The sequence below is a fragment of the Hoplias malabaricus genome, chromosome 4 (genome assembly GCF_029633855.1).
Source record: "Hoplias malabaricus isolate fHopMal1 chromosome 4, fHopMal1.hap1, whole genome shotgun sequence".
Taxonomy (NCBI): domain Eukaryota; kingdom Metazoa; phylum Chordata; class Actinopteri; order Characiformes; family Erythrinidae; genus Hoplias; species Hoplias malabaricus.
In genome coordinates, this window is record NC_089803.1 from 30,625,187 (window position 1) to 30,642,085 (window position 16,899).

The 16,899-nt window shown below is 39.2% G+C and overlaps 1 protein-coding gene across 2 annotated transcripts in view; it reads right to left on the reverse strand.

Annotated features, from left to right (window-relative positions):
* Positions 1 to 382: 382 nt before the first annotated feature.
* The window catches only part of roraa (RAR-related orphan receptor A, paralog a), a 282,907-nt gene continuing 266,390 nt past the window's right edge, over positions 383 to 16,899 (reverse strand). For both annotated transcript variants that reach the window (XM_066667463.1, XM_066667464.1), the window contains 7 exons: positions 13,910 to 14,305; positions 12,600 to 12,721; positions 11,541 to 11,673; positions 10,412 to 10,519; positions 9,018 to 9,128; positions 8,525 to 8,637; positions 383 to 7,474 (listed from right to left, as the gene is read on the reverse strand). In XM_066667463.1, the coding sequence (XP_066523560.1) occupies positions 7,310 to 7,474; positions 8,525 to 8,637; positions 9,018 to 9,128; positions 10,412 to 10,519; positions 11,541 to 11,673; positions 12,600 to 12,721; positions 13,910 to 14,305 (1,148 nt within the window). In that variant the 3' untranslated portion in view covers positions 383 to 7,309. The remainder of the gene's footprint in view (positions 7,475 to 8,524; positions 8,638 to 9,017; positions 9,129 to 10,411; positions 10,520 to 11,540; positions 11,674 to 12,599; positions 12,722 to 13,909; positions 14,306 to 16,899) is intronic.

The window sequence follows — 16,899 nt, forward strand, 5'->3', positions numbered from 1 at the left end:
TTCAGCATTCTTCTGCAAAGAGCTGAAGTTTATCAGAAACTACACTCTTCTTTCCAGAAACCCTTTGGTTTAAAATAAAATGCTAACGTTTGAGAGAAAGGTGGAAACAACAGCAAAGCTCTCAAGATAAAATCACCAACAGAATTCTACAGAAATGATTTAATATTATTTATGACAATGTTAGTGAAACAAAAGTGCTATAATTAATGAATGTATTAAATTATCAAACGTAATTTCTCTGGAAAATGCAAATCCATCAAGAATATATATATATTCTAGTTATTTTTTTAAGGAATTCACATCACTACCTGAAATAAACTGTAAACCCATGAGTTATAAAGTATGCTCGTGTAAGTAAGTGGCACAGTAAATAAGAGCCCATTACAAGCGGTAAATTTTATTATGGGATAACAGCACATAAAGCACATCTAAAATCGATGTGTCCAATGCACTTTTAATAAAGGTAATATTAAAGGTACAGTTTCTAAGTACAATATAACAACATTCATATTAGAATGAAAAGTATTTAAAAGACAACATTAAATTTCTTATTTTTCTTTACAGCTGTATTTACAAAATGAATCAAAATACTTATTTCCATATTTAAGAATCAGACGAAGAGAAGGAGCAAAACTACTATTGTGAAGATACTACCTTCTAAAGAGAGTTCAAAAGAGCTGGATAAAAAGGTACATGATCATCTGTCTCCATTTTAAGATCAGTAGCAAACGTGTGACGTAAAAATTTGTGACAACCACAAACCGGCCTCTGCATTTTCCCCACAGTTTAATGCTGCCAATGTGTGGAGTAAACCCCGCCCCCCATCCACATCCCAACCCAGCACCCCCCGGAGCTCACATTTAACAGACAACAGGAAAGAAATCCAAATGTGTATTATGCATATTTTACATACACATATGAATACTTAAAATACAATGCATTAGTCATTTGTTTGTAATTATGAACATAAATTGGAACCATCATAAAACAGGGGGAAAACAGAGTGGATTGTCTATTATCCATCCTTTCTTTTTTCTTTACAAATAGTCAGAAAAACAAACAAAAAGAACACTTCTTCATTCATGATAACAATCAGACTGAGCTGTTGAAATCAGAATGTATGTCTTATCAGCATTACAACGAGTTTAGGTTTTCTGCAGAAGAAGGGGGTGGGGGTGAGGGAATAAAGAACACAGACTGCGCATTGCCAGAAAGGTTTGCCAAATTAAACATACAGGACACTACGAGAGGCAGGAAAATGTTGTTTACACAGTCAAAAACAAACAACAAAATAGGTACATGAAAGGACACTGCATGAAAAATAAATTTGGAAACACAAGATAGAAGTCACCTACATGTGCAAATACATTATCATTTGAGTACATGATTGAACAGTGAAAACAATAGAAACAGTTAAATCATTTCTGCATCCTGGAGCACTGAGAGGCACTCAGTGTAGTTTGTTGTGTATTATTGCGAGTATAATCTTCATACTTGCTACAGAGAGGAAATGAGACATTTCAGCAGAATGAACCTACAACTGGCAATTTCAACTTATTGTACATTTACCATTTAACCACAGTGTGTACATGTGTGTGTGTGTGTGTGTGTGTGTGTGTGTGTGTACGTGCATACTAAGTCCTAATGATAGTGAGCTGACAGACTTTAGTCCTGAAAAAATAAAATAAAATAAAATAAAATAAATAAAATCCAATGCACGAAGCCAGGCTTCAGATACTGCTGTTATGGGTTAAAAATGAACCAGAACGTGGCTAAATGTTGAATCTTTATAGAAACCACTTTATTATTGAATTCCTTCCCAGCGTAGGACGCTCAGAAAAGTACCAGTAGGCAAGATATTTGCAAACTGAGCCAGTGGTTCTCACAATCAAAAGGATCAACACAATACTGTCTTTCTTCAGCTTGAACAATCTATTCTTCATGGTGACAAATCATAAATGCAATGTGTAATAGCTTCTTAATTAAATGACACTGCTTTTACTTCTATTCTTAAAATGAGCAACAAGAGCTGCATCCCAACACTAGCACACTGATACAGGTACTTGCTGGGTATTTACTGTAATTTTAAGCCTATTGTTATATTCATCATTACCCTTATTATTTATCGAGTCCTAATATCAATAATGCATCAATACTCGCTGAAATGAATGGACAAGTCGAGTGGCCTAGACTATGAATTAAGTATTTTTGTTCACAAAAGTAACTTACCTAGCACCACACATCAGTTTAACACAAAATTAATGTCAGCACACCCTACCTCTATCAAACTAAGTCTAAAAGAGAGAAGTATACTAAAAACAGAGATACTGTACAGCATGATGTATTCAATAAACAGATAAATATTTGCACTGAGTAGGTCTTAATAGCAGTATTTTCTTCTTACCTATACAGACAGGAGTTACAAAGTTACCTTTATACATGTGATCAATAATAACATTAAATATTGTGAATTAAAAGCAGAAAGGTGAGGGGGAGAGAAAGAGAGTGAAATTAAGCTGTACAGTTTACAGGCCATATGAAGTTCATAGTTCTCCACCTGGGAACAGAACCAGTCAAATATACACAACAAAAACTGTAATCTGAGAGAGAAAAAAAAGGAAAGGAACAGAATGTGATAAATAAGAAGTGTATTTACATGCAGATGTCAAAAGCCTATGCACAAAGATGAATAATAATAATACACCATATATATTATTGCTTGACATTCGATTATGGCTAAAATTTTCTGTTTGTTTTGTGTGGTTTTTTTTTTTTTTTGCCTTTTTCTTCTATATTCTAAAACATATCTCAATTATAAAGAACTGTATCAGCTGTGCTTTGGGGGAAAAAAGAAAACAAACAAAAACAACTCACATTTCAAAAAATGCAATGAAACAAATCGGTAGGATCTTAGTAACACTTCCACCTTCAGTTCAACACGGGCTCACAAGCATGACGTCACATGATAATTGCATTTCTCCAAACATTTCCTATATCAATAAATGGCTTTGGCAGTCTAAGTGCCTTTGCTGAAGGATTACAGAGTTAGGGAGGTGGTACACTGTAAACTCGATCTGCGCTATTTATGACTGCATAGGCCCTTTGATGTCAGATTTGCATAATGTAGTAATGAATGAAATTAATTTTGAGGTGCATTATGTCATGCTTGTGCAGACTCCTTGATAGGTTCAAGCGGAGTGCTACTAAAACCAAGGAAAACCTGGGAAAACTAAAATATCCATATACCATATCCTTCACCAGCTGACCCTGCTGCTCCTTGTCTACTTTATTAAAGCCTTGTCTGGGGTTTGACTTCATCAGTCTCACTCTTTCTCACACACACACACACACACGCAGAAGTATTGCTTTTTACAAAAAAAAAGGGTAGAAACCACACATTGAGCGTACTGTTTTACAGACTACAATACACATGGAAACAACCGATGAACAACTGGATCTTTTGTTAAAAACGAGTAATTATCTGTACATCAAAATGTCAATACCACAGAGATGATTTAGTACCTTTGCTTTAATTGAAAAAATAAATTTGTCCAAAGTTCTACGTATACATTGCAGCAAAGTATTGCTTTTAATACCTAATACAAACTAGACTGACAACAGGATGCTTGTTGTGGTAGAAAATAACTTCATTATATGGTGCAACTGGGTATTGTAATTGACTTTAGGACACATCCATGTGGATAAAGTGGACTGAAAGAGAACTACAACAGTCTTCTGTGTATCAAAGCTTGTTCAGAGGGAACTCCACAGCAGTGGCTACCCTGTAGAAACCCGTATTAGTAACGCACTACAAATTCCTGGCTCATGGGCAGAATCTGCTAGTGGAGCAAATAGTAGAAGAGGTATTTGGCACATAGGTTCATACAATATATGAGTGACAATTACAACAATCCCCATCCAGAAAAAAAGATAAACTACTGAAAAGGGTGACATTGCAGCTGATTGCTTAAAGGTGTTTTGTTCTCTTTTTAGGATCTCGGACCCTACTGTGCTGGAATAGATGATATTAGCAAAATGTGACTGGCCTGTTATTAGATTACATTATTCTTTTTATATATTTCTATATATGAAGGATCATGTGGCGCAACATGACATGGAGAAAAGGAATAATGACTCATGCTGAAGTATCTTTAGAATGTCTTTCTTTGAGGTCTATGAGATGAGCAATTTGAGACAAACCGACCAGAGAAACGCTGTAAGACGTGTATAACTTAAATCAAACAAGAGCAAACACTATGCTACAGAAATGGTCTGCCCCAGTACTTTCACACAAACGTTCTCCCTGAGCATTCATAATGAAATCCACACACTGCCAATTCATAATATTGAAGCAAAAGTTCAGTTGGATTGTCATTCACAGTTTGACAAATGTTCTTATGCGGTTTTATTAGTCGTCTGGTCAGCAACACCAATCAAACACATTACACTGAATAACAAAACATGGCTTCTGATCTGTTGTTTATGTTCATTCTCTCATAGGCTCTTGTGTAGAACATCAGGCTGATACGCCACGCTGACCCTGGTAACAAAACTGGGGCTACCATTAATATCAAATAAAGGTACAGGAAGAAATGAAGGACAAGATCAATGTGCAACAACATCCATAAGACTGGGCATGAAATGAAATCCACATATTTTGCTCAGAGGCAATTACCTCATTATCAGAAAAAAAAGCCTAAAGTCCTTCTTTCATTTTCTCATGTGAATGAATTGACAATTGTGTCCAACAGAGTTAGAAGGACAACTCTTCCCTGAGGAAAATAGGACTTGTACACACAACGTCATGAAGAAATGAAGATGATGAATAGATCCTAATATTGATTTGATGTCACCAGGTTGGAGGAGCTCGCTGTTTGGCAGAAATATTTGCTAAATGTGTATTAGCAGAGTGGTATTTCTGGATCATATGTGGATATTATAATAGTCACGTCATAGTTTAACTGGAATGTTACAACACGATCTTACACTGAATTATGTAATGTAGGAGAAACTTCTATGGCACGTTCAAAGGGTTTAGATTCACTCAACACACAACATATTCAGAAAGAAAAAAACTACTAATACTACCATTGTCTAATTTTCCAAGAAAATGCAAAACATTAAATAAAATAAAACAATTCTAATTATTGCAGGGATAAGTGCTCTATAATCTCACTTTCTTTCTCCCCCTCTGCCTCTTTCATCAGCTTATGCACTGTACATATTACAAAAATAGAACTTTTACTACCAGACAAGGCTTTGAATATTTCATTCTCTCTTTTTCTTTTAAATTCTTTAACCATATTTTAGTCATTGTCACAGCTGCTGGGCAAAGGCCTTTCTAGAGAGTCTGTTTTTTAAAAGAAAACTCCACACACAAACACAACTCTCCTAGACACTCATCCACAAAACCTGACGAAGGTGAATTATACAGGACACTTGGTTTAACTTGAGTAAAAATCTCATAAGATACTGAGACTTGCTGCAGGTTCTCCACCACTAGATGGAACTGTTGGCTAGTGCAAAACTTGTGCTGAAGACTCCAGCCACATGTCAATTCTAAACCCTGTGCCCGTCACCCACACCCAGGTGTTTGTTTCTTTAATGTGCTGTAAATTTGGATGGAAGGTAACCATGGCAGAACATTTGATTAGATCAAGTAGCTGAGTATTAAGACACATTCTAACGTGGCTCTCAGTTTCCTATATTTACCGACCAAATGGGAGCTAGTTTACACAGAAAACACCCTCTTCAGAGCGAGACATGGTTTTGTGGATGGAGAGAGTGTTGGCAGTGATTTCAGAGCTAAATAAGGGTCAACATTTCTAAATATATCAAAAAGTGGACAAGCTGATCTAAGATTACACCGCACCCTGTCCACACTTCCTGTAAGTGCTAAAACAACTTGAAAACAGCATTCTACCTCTCCTCCATTAGCCTTTACCCAGCATCCATCTTAAACCCAACCCATTCTCACACAGCGCTGTAGGAGCTTCCAACGTGTAGCCTCTGAGACTCTGTGGTTTTCACTTGTATTTCTTTTTGCACATGCAACACATCACTAGGTAAATATACAAGTCTTAAATTAAAGAAAGGTGCAAATAAAAGTGCCTTATCAATTTCAACAATTAAGAATAGTCTAGCTACTAATATCATACATGTTATTTAAAATAGATTCTATAAACATTACTTTTTCTGTATAGTAAGTACTTATGACCGTATACCCTGTAGCACATTAGAAAACAGGTGGAATGGACCCTTGCATTGTGGCGGTGTGCTCAGTTAAACTGCAAGCACCTGTCCAGAAAAGGATTTAATAGCAGATGGCCTTACATGATATCACTAAGCAACCATGGTGGATGGAGTCTTCGACAGCTAAAAGTAATTGCATTTTTTTTAAAAACTAGAATTACCAGAATTCTACGTATGTTTTTTTTCTTCTTCTTTTTTTTTCCACGATTGTCCTTATAAAGGTGCCGCATAACGTCACCCTATGCCAACAGCTCTGTTCCACATTCCTTGAGCGCTCCTTTCATTCTTTCTCCTCTTTCTCTCTTTTCTTCTTCCATCCCTTTCTCTGCCTCTTCTTTTACAACCTCTTTCAATGCCAGTTTGCATTTTGAGAAGAGGCTTTCTCAGTAAAAGAAGAGAGGTGACTCAAGCTGGCTCATGCATATTGGATAGGTCAAAATCCCTGCATGTAAAATAAAGGTGAGGGTTTTGTGCTCTTTTTTTCACAAGCATTTTAACTGATAGGTTTAAAAAGGAAGTCTTTAAAATTTTATTCATTTCTGGATGTTGGGGGGTATTCTTTTAAAAGTATAATATAAATAAATATAAAACAAGTTTAATAAAAATTTTGTTCATCATTAGGAATTGTCACAGGAACATTCTGATGTGTGCATGAGTGCTTCAGCTTGAGCCAGGGAGAGAGAGAAAGAGAGGGAGAAAGAGAGAGAAAACGAGTGTCTTCATCTTCTCGTCCTCTCCCCTGGGCCCTCACAATCCCACCTGTGTCAAAAAAAAGGAGGGGGATAAACCTCGCAAATTACCACTCCGAATCAAAGCCGCCACTGCCTCATGCCCTCCCAAAGGAAAAACAACAAAAATTCGGGAAAATTGTGTGTGCAGCAGGTTAGCTGTCCTGGGTTTTGTGTGTGTGCGTGTGTGTGTGTTTATGTGATCGGCGTTGTGTGCTGTGTATGTGTGTGTACATGTATTTGTGTGCAGGGCACTGATAAAGTGTCTTAGATTCATGCTCGACATTCCCCACGGTGTTATATCCCCAGAGGGCAGGGTGAAGGGGCCGCTAGCCGTCCACAGGCATGGACTGCTCAAAGTCCGATCCAAACAGCTCCTTGTATAATGGGGGGAAGTGGGTACGCACAATGTCTGGGTATATTGCTTTGAAAGCAGTCAGCTTCTCTGTATGCCTGCTGCACAGCGCTCGCAGTGTCGATACTTTGCATATCAACTGCAGAGAGAGAGAGAGAGAGAGAGAGAGAGAAGAATGGTAGAGAACAAGACAGGGGGCAAGAAAGGACAAAAGAGGGAGAGACAGATAGGGGAAAAGGGGAATTGAAGAGAGAAGGAGATGAAAGGAAAAAAAAATAAAGGTGCAAGAGGTTGGAAAAGAGAATGGGAAAAGGAAAGATGGGGAGGGTAACACAGACAGGTTTGTTACTGTGATTTAATAAGGGAGCTCAGGGATGGAGAGAAGACGAGGAGAAGGGTTCTTGAAGAACCCAGGTCCTCCCTCCCTTTCACATTCCTGATCTCTCACAGAGTTACACACATCTACAAAATCCACTAAGTCTTCTGAGACTCTTACACGACACAGATGGGCCCTCTTCATGCACATTAGTTAATATTAAAGCTGTCAAATCATATAACGTTTTAATGAATGAAATCAGATATTCATTCATTACTAATCAGAGAACAGTTCTGTTTTTGTAATACAATAGGTCAAGAGCAGTAAAAATAAATGTAGATGTAATGTGTAGCCATGTGCAAAATATTTGGTTTAATAATAATTTGATGAACATATGTCATACACCAGTGCTAAATGTTTAAGAGCCCATATCACTGCAAATCTTCCTGGCATCACTAGAAAGGTTCTGTGTTTTATTTAAACACTGAAATTCCCAGGTCTTATGGTCTGTTATGGGAATCAATACCTCATGCACGCATGCTAATACATTTACATCTACACACACAGTCTGTCCACAGCAGAAATCAGAAGTAATCATTTTTGAATGAAGCTCAACACCTGGCAACCAATCAAAATAGATATCATTTAAATGTGTCAGTCTAAAAATGGCAGTAATAAAAAAAAATGGGAATATATCTGAATATATCACAAAATTGAAAGAACTGTTGTAGCAGCTTAGTTTCCAAATATGGACTTGACTTGAGTGTTGAACATTACTACAGATTATATTATACACATTTCACTACTTCAAACCTTTATATTACTGCTTCTACAGTGAGTATATAATAAGATAACAGTTTTTCATTTGTGTACCTTTGTCAATATGCCATCCTCTCTGTGGTTCTTCTGCAGAACATGTTGTAGGGCCAGCTGGATCTTCTGCTGCAGTTTCTCCACCTTCACCTTCTCCTGGAGCCAAGAACGGTCTGACATTCACAAACACAAAGAGAAACAGATGCCAAGTTAGTAATGAAGAAATCAGCCAATTTGTACAAAAGAGAGGCAGTAAAACAGCAGTGAATCTATATTCTGTCTGACACTGTGGAATGCAGGCCTTGCAGCTGGGCTGGTTTAAATTTGCTGTGGAATAGATATCTGATATAAAACAGCATGTTACTCATAGGCCTTCATGCGCAGAGACAACTGGGACTAGATTAGACTGAATGTGAAACATGGTAAAAACAGAAAAAGGCATCCCTGTGGTATATGTGTGAGCGCACAGTGGTAGAGAATATGTGTGTGTGGGGAGGGGGGGTTCTACCTGACTGCTTTAGAACTGCGTAGCAGCTGTTAACCGTGCTCCTACCTGCAGACATCAACACGAACGCTGAGAACAGGGCGAGCTCGTCCTCAGACAGGTGCATAGAACACAAGTTTTTTCCAAACTCGAAGACAGAGCTGATCAAGTCGTCACAGCCTGCCAGAGGTAGAGGGGGAGGGGAGGTAGGAGGGTGTTGGGAAGATGCAGACAAAGGTGTCAGACTCACTCTTGATCTTTAGCGCAGGAAAGGCATAAACATACACACACTCACACACACAAACACACATACATACACTGTCGAGGGCATGATGGCGACGCAACAGCAGCACCCGCATTACTGAGGGCCTTTATTCTCCCTTCTCCCAGTCACACACTAATCATGTTTTGGCAGATGAGTGCCGTTATGCAACCACGACTAGGGTCACTAACGAGACTTTTAGTAAAATCAATGACTGGAGGGGAGTCATTCTGATGGCAGAGCAGCAGCAGAAGCCTGCAGTCCTAGGCTCTCTCCCGAGCACAGAGGACAGAGGCTCTCTTGTTGGAGAGGCCACACGCATTACACTGAATAAGAAGCTATTGTTGCTACATCACTAAGAACGCCCATACAAACGCACACACTGAGATTCCTTAATATAAACACACACACACACACACACACGCATGCATGCACACACACTTGCCTCTCTCCCTGCTCACATTTGTATTCATTCTGGCATTTGGACAGCTTTCTGCCTCAAACGGCTTTGGATGTACGTAAGGTGCTACAGTGGAGGGATTTTTCACTAATGTCATGGCATTCAAACATAAATGTTATTTGCTTACACAAGAGAAATCCAATGCTTGGATTATGACTGTATGGATTACAGGCTTGATAAAACTCCCCGATAGGCACTCGATCATGCTTATGGTTTTTCCAGATAAAAGAAATATGCAGAGGGCTCAGCCTAGGAGGTGGTGGCTTGCTCTCTTCATAAAATTCCACATAAAACATGCAAGGTTTACAATACAGCATTTTGATGGTTAATTATAGAACTAACATTTTCTATAATCATTAATCTTATTAGTTAGTAGCAGTAAAATCAATCAATCTAGTTTGATTTCAAATTGGTGGATTAATGTTTTTAGAAAAACAAATTACTCTAGGCTTCATGGAAGTCCTGCAAACATAGCCTACTACAAACAGAGCTGTTCTCTAACCAATGTGTTTATATTTTGCATCTACAACATGCAAAACAATTCCTGTGTTCTAATGTCAGCTTAGCACTAACATTAATCCAAAATAATGCGAATGGAAAGCTCATACTCAGAATCCTTTTCTTGCATGATTTAAGGGAATATACACTGACTGAAAAACATCATAAAAACAAACACACCAAAACCTGAAGAGTTAAGGTGGGGGTGGAACAACACAGAACATAAAGTAATTTTCCACTTACCTAATGACTTAAACACATCAGGACCAGCATATTTTCCATCAAAATAGACGGTGTTGTTCTGAGGGTCAAAGGCACGGCACATTCTGACAAACACCACTTCCAAAGAGCCTAGAAACAGCCAAAAACACCAGCATGAGATTTGTCAAAGGACACTTGTGTCAAGTCTCTTAAATAACATAGTTCCCTTCCTCTTCAGTTATGAGCCACACTAAATGTTTTATGTTTGTTGATTTTCTGTCTAAATTAAAAACCATCTCACTTTCACTAAAATAGGGAATATGTAATCCGGTGATATCCATATAACAACAGGACCGCCTCCATGCCGACTGCGATCTCCCTTTGTGTATGTGTACTCTATGTGTATTTGCATTCCCATGTGTGTGACTCAGGTGGGCTGTTGTATTGTTGTTGTGAGTGGGAGATGTAATTCTGCTGAAGAGTGCTCACTGAGAACTGGATTAGAGGATAAACACACCGTAATGGAAGCCATTACCAAGCTTTAGGGAGATGCCACTGCTTTAGAATGTCACATCAGGCAAGGGATCCCTGTCAGTATGTCGTTATTAATATTGGCAGAGCTAGCACAAATATCATACAGGCACAGAACGAGGGAATGCAGAGCTTCAGGATTTGTTTGTGCATTGGAGAGCAGTTTGCCCTGTTTTTCAAGAGGGGAGAATTTAAACTGGGGAATATCTTTTCACATGTTTATCATTTCACAACTACTTAACTTACTCTATGTACTTGCCCCTGAATTCCGGATTATTTTTTTTTCTGTGAAAGTGGTGGAAAATGCTACAGCACTGCAGCTATCAAATGTACTGTAGAATTTTATGTTGTATATATACAGCAATAGTATAAGGCCCTAACTGATTTTTAATTTGTTTTGCAATCTAAAGAGATGCAATTTCAACAAAGAACATGAAGGTGTTTCCCAAACAGTACATCACTGAAAACCAGTGGTATAATCTGGGATAGCTTCTTTGGTTACATTAATATCTTGTGTTTTGTTGGTTGCTGTTACGTTGACCTGCTTGTTCGGCTTGTAGTGTAAATAATGCGTAAACAAAGCTAAGTTCAGTTGGCAGTCGTGTACATGCACACACACACACAAACACACAGTGTGTACCTGCTTTGAGCAGCACGATCTGATCATTCTGACAGAGCTCCATGAAGCCGTCGATGCGCTTGGCAAACTCCACCACATACTGGATGGCCTCTGTTATTTTAATGGCGCACAACTGCCACATGACTTCTCTGGGCTGGAGGAACAAAACAGACGAGAAGAACTCTCAATCCTTTTATTTTATTCTGTTTAAAGGTGTTTCAAGCAAAGCAAGTTTTTTCACATCAACACTGAAGTAAATGACCGGCAACCGATTATTAAACCGATTAATTAATTCTATATTTTTTACAGAGCTTGGTGAGGTATTAGCAGTTTTATTTAATGATGTAAACACAGTGTGTACTCTTAAGTTCAGAAAGTAAACTGCATTTTATTTGTTGTGTTTATGCTGAAACATGTATTAAATATCATAACTAACTCTCACTCTCTCTGGCTGTCACACACAGGCACACGCACATGAGCACACACAGAGCCCCTCTTTCGTTGTTTAATTTCTCTATTAAAGCTTCCATGTTTGATGTTACAACCCTTTCTAATACGTTTACTCAGCAAATTAAGAGATTTAAATTAAAAAATCATCAACTACTCTTCCTTTAACCAGTTTATCATTCATATCACACTACACTTAACTCTCTCCCCAAAATACAAGTATTAACATCTTAAATTGTTTTTGTGATTGATGTATTTTTACACCAACAGACACTGCTAATATAAACAAAATTCCATTGTGTTGATCTTACATTGATTATTTTATTTTACATTTATTCATTCATTGTCTGAAATTGCTTATCAGGTTGAGTTCAGGGTCGTGGTGGGCCCAGAGCCTACTTGGAATCACTGGGCGCATAACGGGAACACACCCTGGAGGGGGCGCCAGTCCTTCTCAGGGTGACACACATTCACACATTCACTTACACACTTAATAGGAGCTCTACTAAAACTGATCCTTCTAATTGTTTGCAGTATCAGCAACTTCTGAAGCCTGACCTAGCTGAAGAATAGATGTGGGTGTCAGCAGCTGTGGTGTGTGTGTGTGCATTTGTGTGTTAAGGAGAGTTTTACCTTGTTCTGGTAGCTCTCCATCTCTTCCTGCAGGAAGGCCTGCCAGGTCATCTGCTGCAGCTCCTCTCTCAGATACTGACACGTCTCCATGTGGGACTTGGAGATGTTCTGGGCCAGATGCTCTGCAACGGGCAGGAAGCACAGTGTCAAACACTCAGACACGCACCAACACACATGAACACACACCTCCCCTCACACAAACAGTGTACGCACAGATGTACTACACTATAAATCCTAGACACACTGCTTTATTTCCAATTTGCCAATAAAGCGAGGCTGCTATTAGTTGTGGAGGATGTTATTGTTGCAGAGATACGGAAGCAGAGATTTTCTCTTTAAGAGAAAGACTTACCCATGCAATATAACACACTGCTTTTAGTATGCATGTGTGATATTGCTGTTTTGCTTTTAAATTTGATTTAGAAGCTTGTTGACATTTTCCTCTACTACCTTCAAGATGAAGCTTGTGCTTGTGGAATATTTTAAGGGAATGTTGTGTGTGTGTGTGTGTGTGTGTGTGCGCGCCTGTGTGAGTGAATGAGGGAAGACTATACATGCGTCAGCCTTGAAAACAAAGGTCACATTTGCTTTCAATAAAAAAAAAGAGCAAAATGGGAAAAACACAAAGTATAAAAATCCAATCATGTTGAAAACACATCTGTTATAAGGAGTCCCAGAGCACAAGGGGAACCTAAAAAAATGATTTCCCTTGATGCGTGCCCTGCTGGATCCTGATTGGCCCTAATTAATGGAAACTAATTACAAAAAAGAGGCACTTTTAATGAGTCTTGAAGATGAGTCTCCAACCTCCTGCTATTTTAAGCCACCTTTGTGTCATTTGCCCCACGGTTGAGTTCTTCCCCATCTCCCACCCCCAGTGCAGCATCCCCCCAGCAGCAATCACATAGTCCCTATGCACGTTTCAACTTATTCCAACCATGATGCTCATAATCATTTAATCTGTCTTTTATTATTCGATTAATCACCTTATCAAATCATTATGCCTTCTGAGGTTGTCCCTAATTTTGCCTACAACCTCTCCAAGGTAGTACATAAATAAAAGCAATCAAAGGATTTAGAATTGTTATAAAAATTGTTGTATACAAAAATGTAAATATATTATTTTTAGGTGACAGTAGTGATATTAGTAGTTTACACAGTAGGGGTACAATGTCCAAAATAAATACAGCAAGCTTTATTTTCCAGAAATGACCATTTAAATTTTCAAAATGATTGAAAATCAATCTTCTCACTTATTTTGTGAGTCTGTACTTCTCTCCTGTTTCCTATACCATTTCTGCTGTGTTTACCTAGCTCTGCCATGGAGACAGTGGGGGAAGTCTCTCCATTGGTGAAGGAGCAGTAAGGGAAAAAGCCTGAGCCTGGCGTGAAGTCACAGATGGGCTCTGGCTTGATGCCGTTGATGTCCAGGCCGGACTGGTCAGGCGAGGGTTGAATGTCCAGGTAGAAGCTGCTGACACCTGAGTCTGGTTTGCTGCCGTCCGGCGTATGTCCGTCCATGTAGCCGCTCAGCTCATCATGCAGCTCGGTCAGGCCGTTGGCTGACAGCCCATAGGTGGGTGTGAGGGGCTCTGCCTCGCCTGGTTGCTGCTGGTGGTCCCGCTGCTGCTGCTGGAGCCGGTGTTTTTGCACCTCTGCATACAGACTGTCCCGCTGCTTCTTGGACATGCGTCCGAATTTCACCGCTGAGGAGAGGAGGGGGTAAAAAGTTGTCACACACTCTTTCGTCAGAAACTATGTAAAAAAAAAAGAAAACTAGTTATCATCTAAGAAAGTGGACTCCAACCCCAATAGCCCTGCAATAACAACAATAGACATGTTGAAAATAGTTTAATTGTTATGTATTTTAGTAAAGAAAAAAAAAGCATCAGACAGTAAATAATGACTTAAACATCTGTGTGTAGTGATTTAATATTGAATTACGTCCACAATATGAACAATTCTGTTTCTGTTAGTTTCTCTAAACCAGAGAACATTCCATCAACTCCTCCTGAATTACTTTGTTTACATTTTGACCATGTATTATTTAGAGAGCTTGGAAATTTGATGTAATGTCTTTTTAAGCCAAAGGCAAAATGAAATTTTTTTACGTCAATGTAATGGCAGTTTAGTTCAAGACTAAGATTTATATTTGACAGCCCTCCTTCACTGCTGAAACCAGAGAAGAACACTGTTAACATGTCTCCTTCAGTGACGTGGCCCTAAGACAGGGAGCTTAAGACAGCAGTAGTGAGAGCATGGCCAGCCCAGCGGGAATCCATTCTCTCCCACTGCATTAGGAGAGTAATTGTTGTAAAATACTTCCCCATTTTGGCATCTTTACAGCATTAACTTCCCACTGCATCTTACCTGTCAGATTAAGACAAGGCCAGCAGGCTAGGCCAGGATAACTTAGAGCGAACAAGACAAGGCACAAGACACAGAGAACATGTACAAGCCCAGTAAACAAAGAGTGCATGGAGAGCAACACTTGTCTATCAAAGGACGATTTTTTTAAAAGCTGATAGATCATTTTATTTGTGAAGCCTGCGTGTTTCAGAGTGGATCTGCACAAATTACTGCTCGTTAATAATTATCATCATATTAGCCATTGCAATATTTATATTGTAGCAGGCTACACTATGGAAAATTAGCCCTTTTAACCAGTCACATTTGTTATTACTCAGTACCTCGATACAATAGTGGGCACCAGATGATCTCCACACAGCAGACTGCAGCTCAATTTCCTGCTTGGGGTGGAACAACTCAACACACCATACCAATAGGAGGACTGTTTACATCGCATTAGCCTTCCAGAGCATGTGCCAAATGCGATAAACAAGTAACAAACATAAATGATTTTGTTCATTACCACTAATGTGACTATATGTGCGGGAAGTCACTGGACCCCTAACACCACTGTAGCTGATTCATGTTGTAGATTAGTAGGAGATAATTGACTTGGAATATACTCAGAACAGAAGGGGGTAAAAAAGAAAGAAACCAGTCCTTGCTGATGTGCTGAAAGGCCAACAGTGGCATAGACCTGAACACTGGTCTCTGAGCACAGTTAGAAAAGAAAAAGCAAAATAGGGTTATCTAAGTATGGCTTTATGTTCTTGACCATAAAGCCATAAGTGGAGGAGCGATAAAGCTGCAAATAGAAGGATTGTAAATAATAAAGAGGAAGATTTTTTTTTTACGAGGAAAGCAACATAAAAAACAAGCAAGCAGAGTGTGAGTGTGTGTCAATCTGTGATTCCAATCCTTTCACAAAAATGAAAGAAAAAACATCTTGCAGAACATTGTCCCATATCCTCAATAATTGGAAGCTGCCACATTTGAAGAAAAAACATGCTTTGTTTGTTTAAAAAAATGTGTGCTGTTGTGTAACTACCGATGACGCAGTCACTAGCTTTGTTCAGGATCACTCTTACAGAAATACAATCCAAAGTTTTTAGACAATTATTCATCCAAAACTTCCCGCTGTGAAATCAAGGGTATTAATAGGTAGTTTTCACACTTTGCTACAGTAAAAGCTTGTACTCTTCTGGGAAGACTTTACACTACAATGGAACACTGTTGTGAAGGTATGATTGCACTCAGCCACAAAAGTATCACATACTAATGTTGGAGGACTAGTTTTGAATCATTAATGGCAGTCCAACTCATTCCAGACTTCAAATGGCATTGTACTAGATGGTGCCCCATCACTACACTCAACAGAGGTCTACTGCTCTACAACAAAAACAAGTGAAGACCTGACTGCTCACATTATTTGGGCCACAGTATTTTCAATTCCACATTGAAAAATTAATTTGTGTGCATGTGTATGCATGCCTGGGCTAGAGAGAGAAGGCAGTAGAAGGCAGATGGGGCCAGTGAGCTCTCGTGTGAGTGAAGTCAGAAGTCACCTTGCCTGTCCTGGTTGTGTGTGAGAGAGCAGCCCAGCAGACTCTGAAGGCCTGGCCTGATTACTGCCTCCTGTTACGGGCCACAGTCACACAGCCCAGCCAGAGACCCTGCAGGGGGCCTCCACATACACACTCGCATACACACACACACTCTCACCTGTGCTCCTGTTAATGCTGCTCACCTGCCTTGGCTTTAATGAGCCTTCCTAATGACAGTCATTTAATAAAAGCTACTTGCTGTCACACTCTCTTAGCCCAGAGTTTGGTCATGCCCCGAAGTCCAGCCCAAGCCCTAACTCAGGAAACGAAGTGCCTGGCCATTGATCTTGTCACTGACTTGGAGGAAAGCAGTGTTTGTCTTCAAAATGCAGCCAGTGTGGAATACA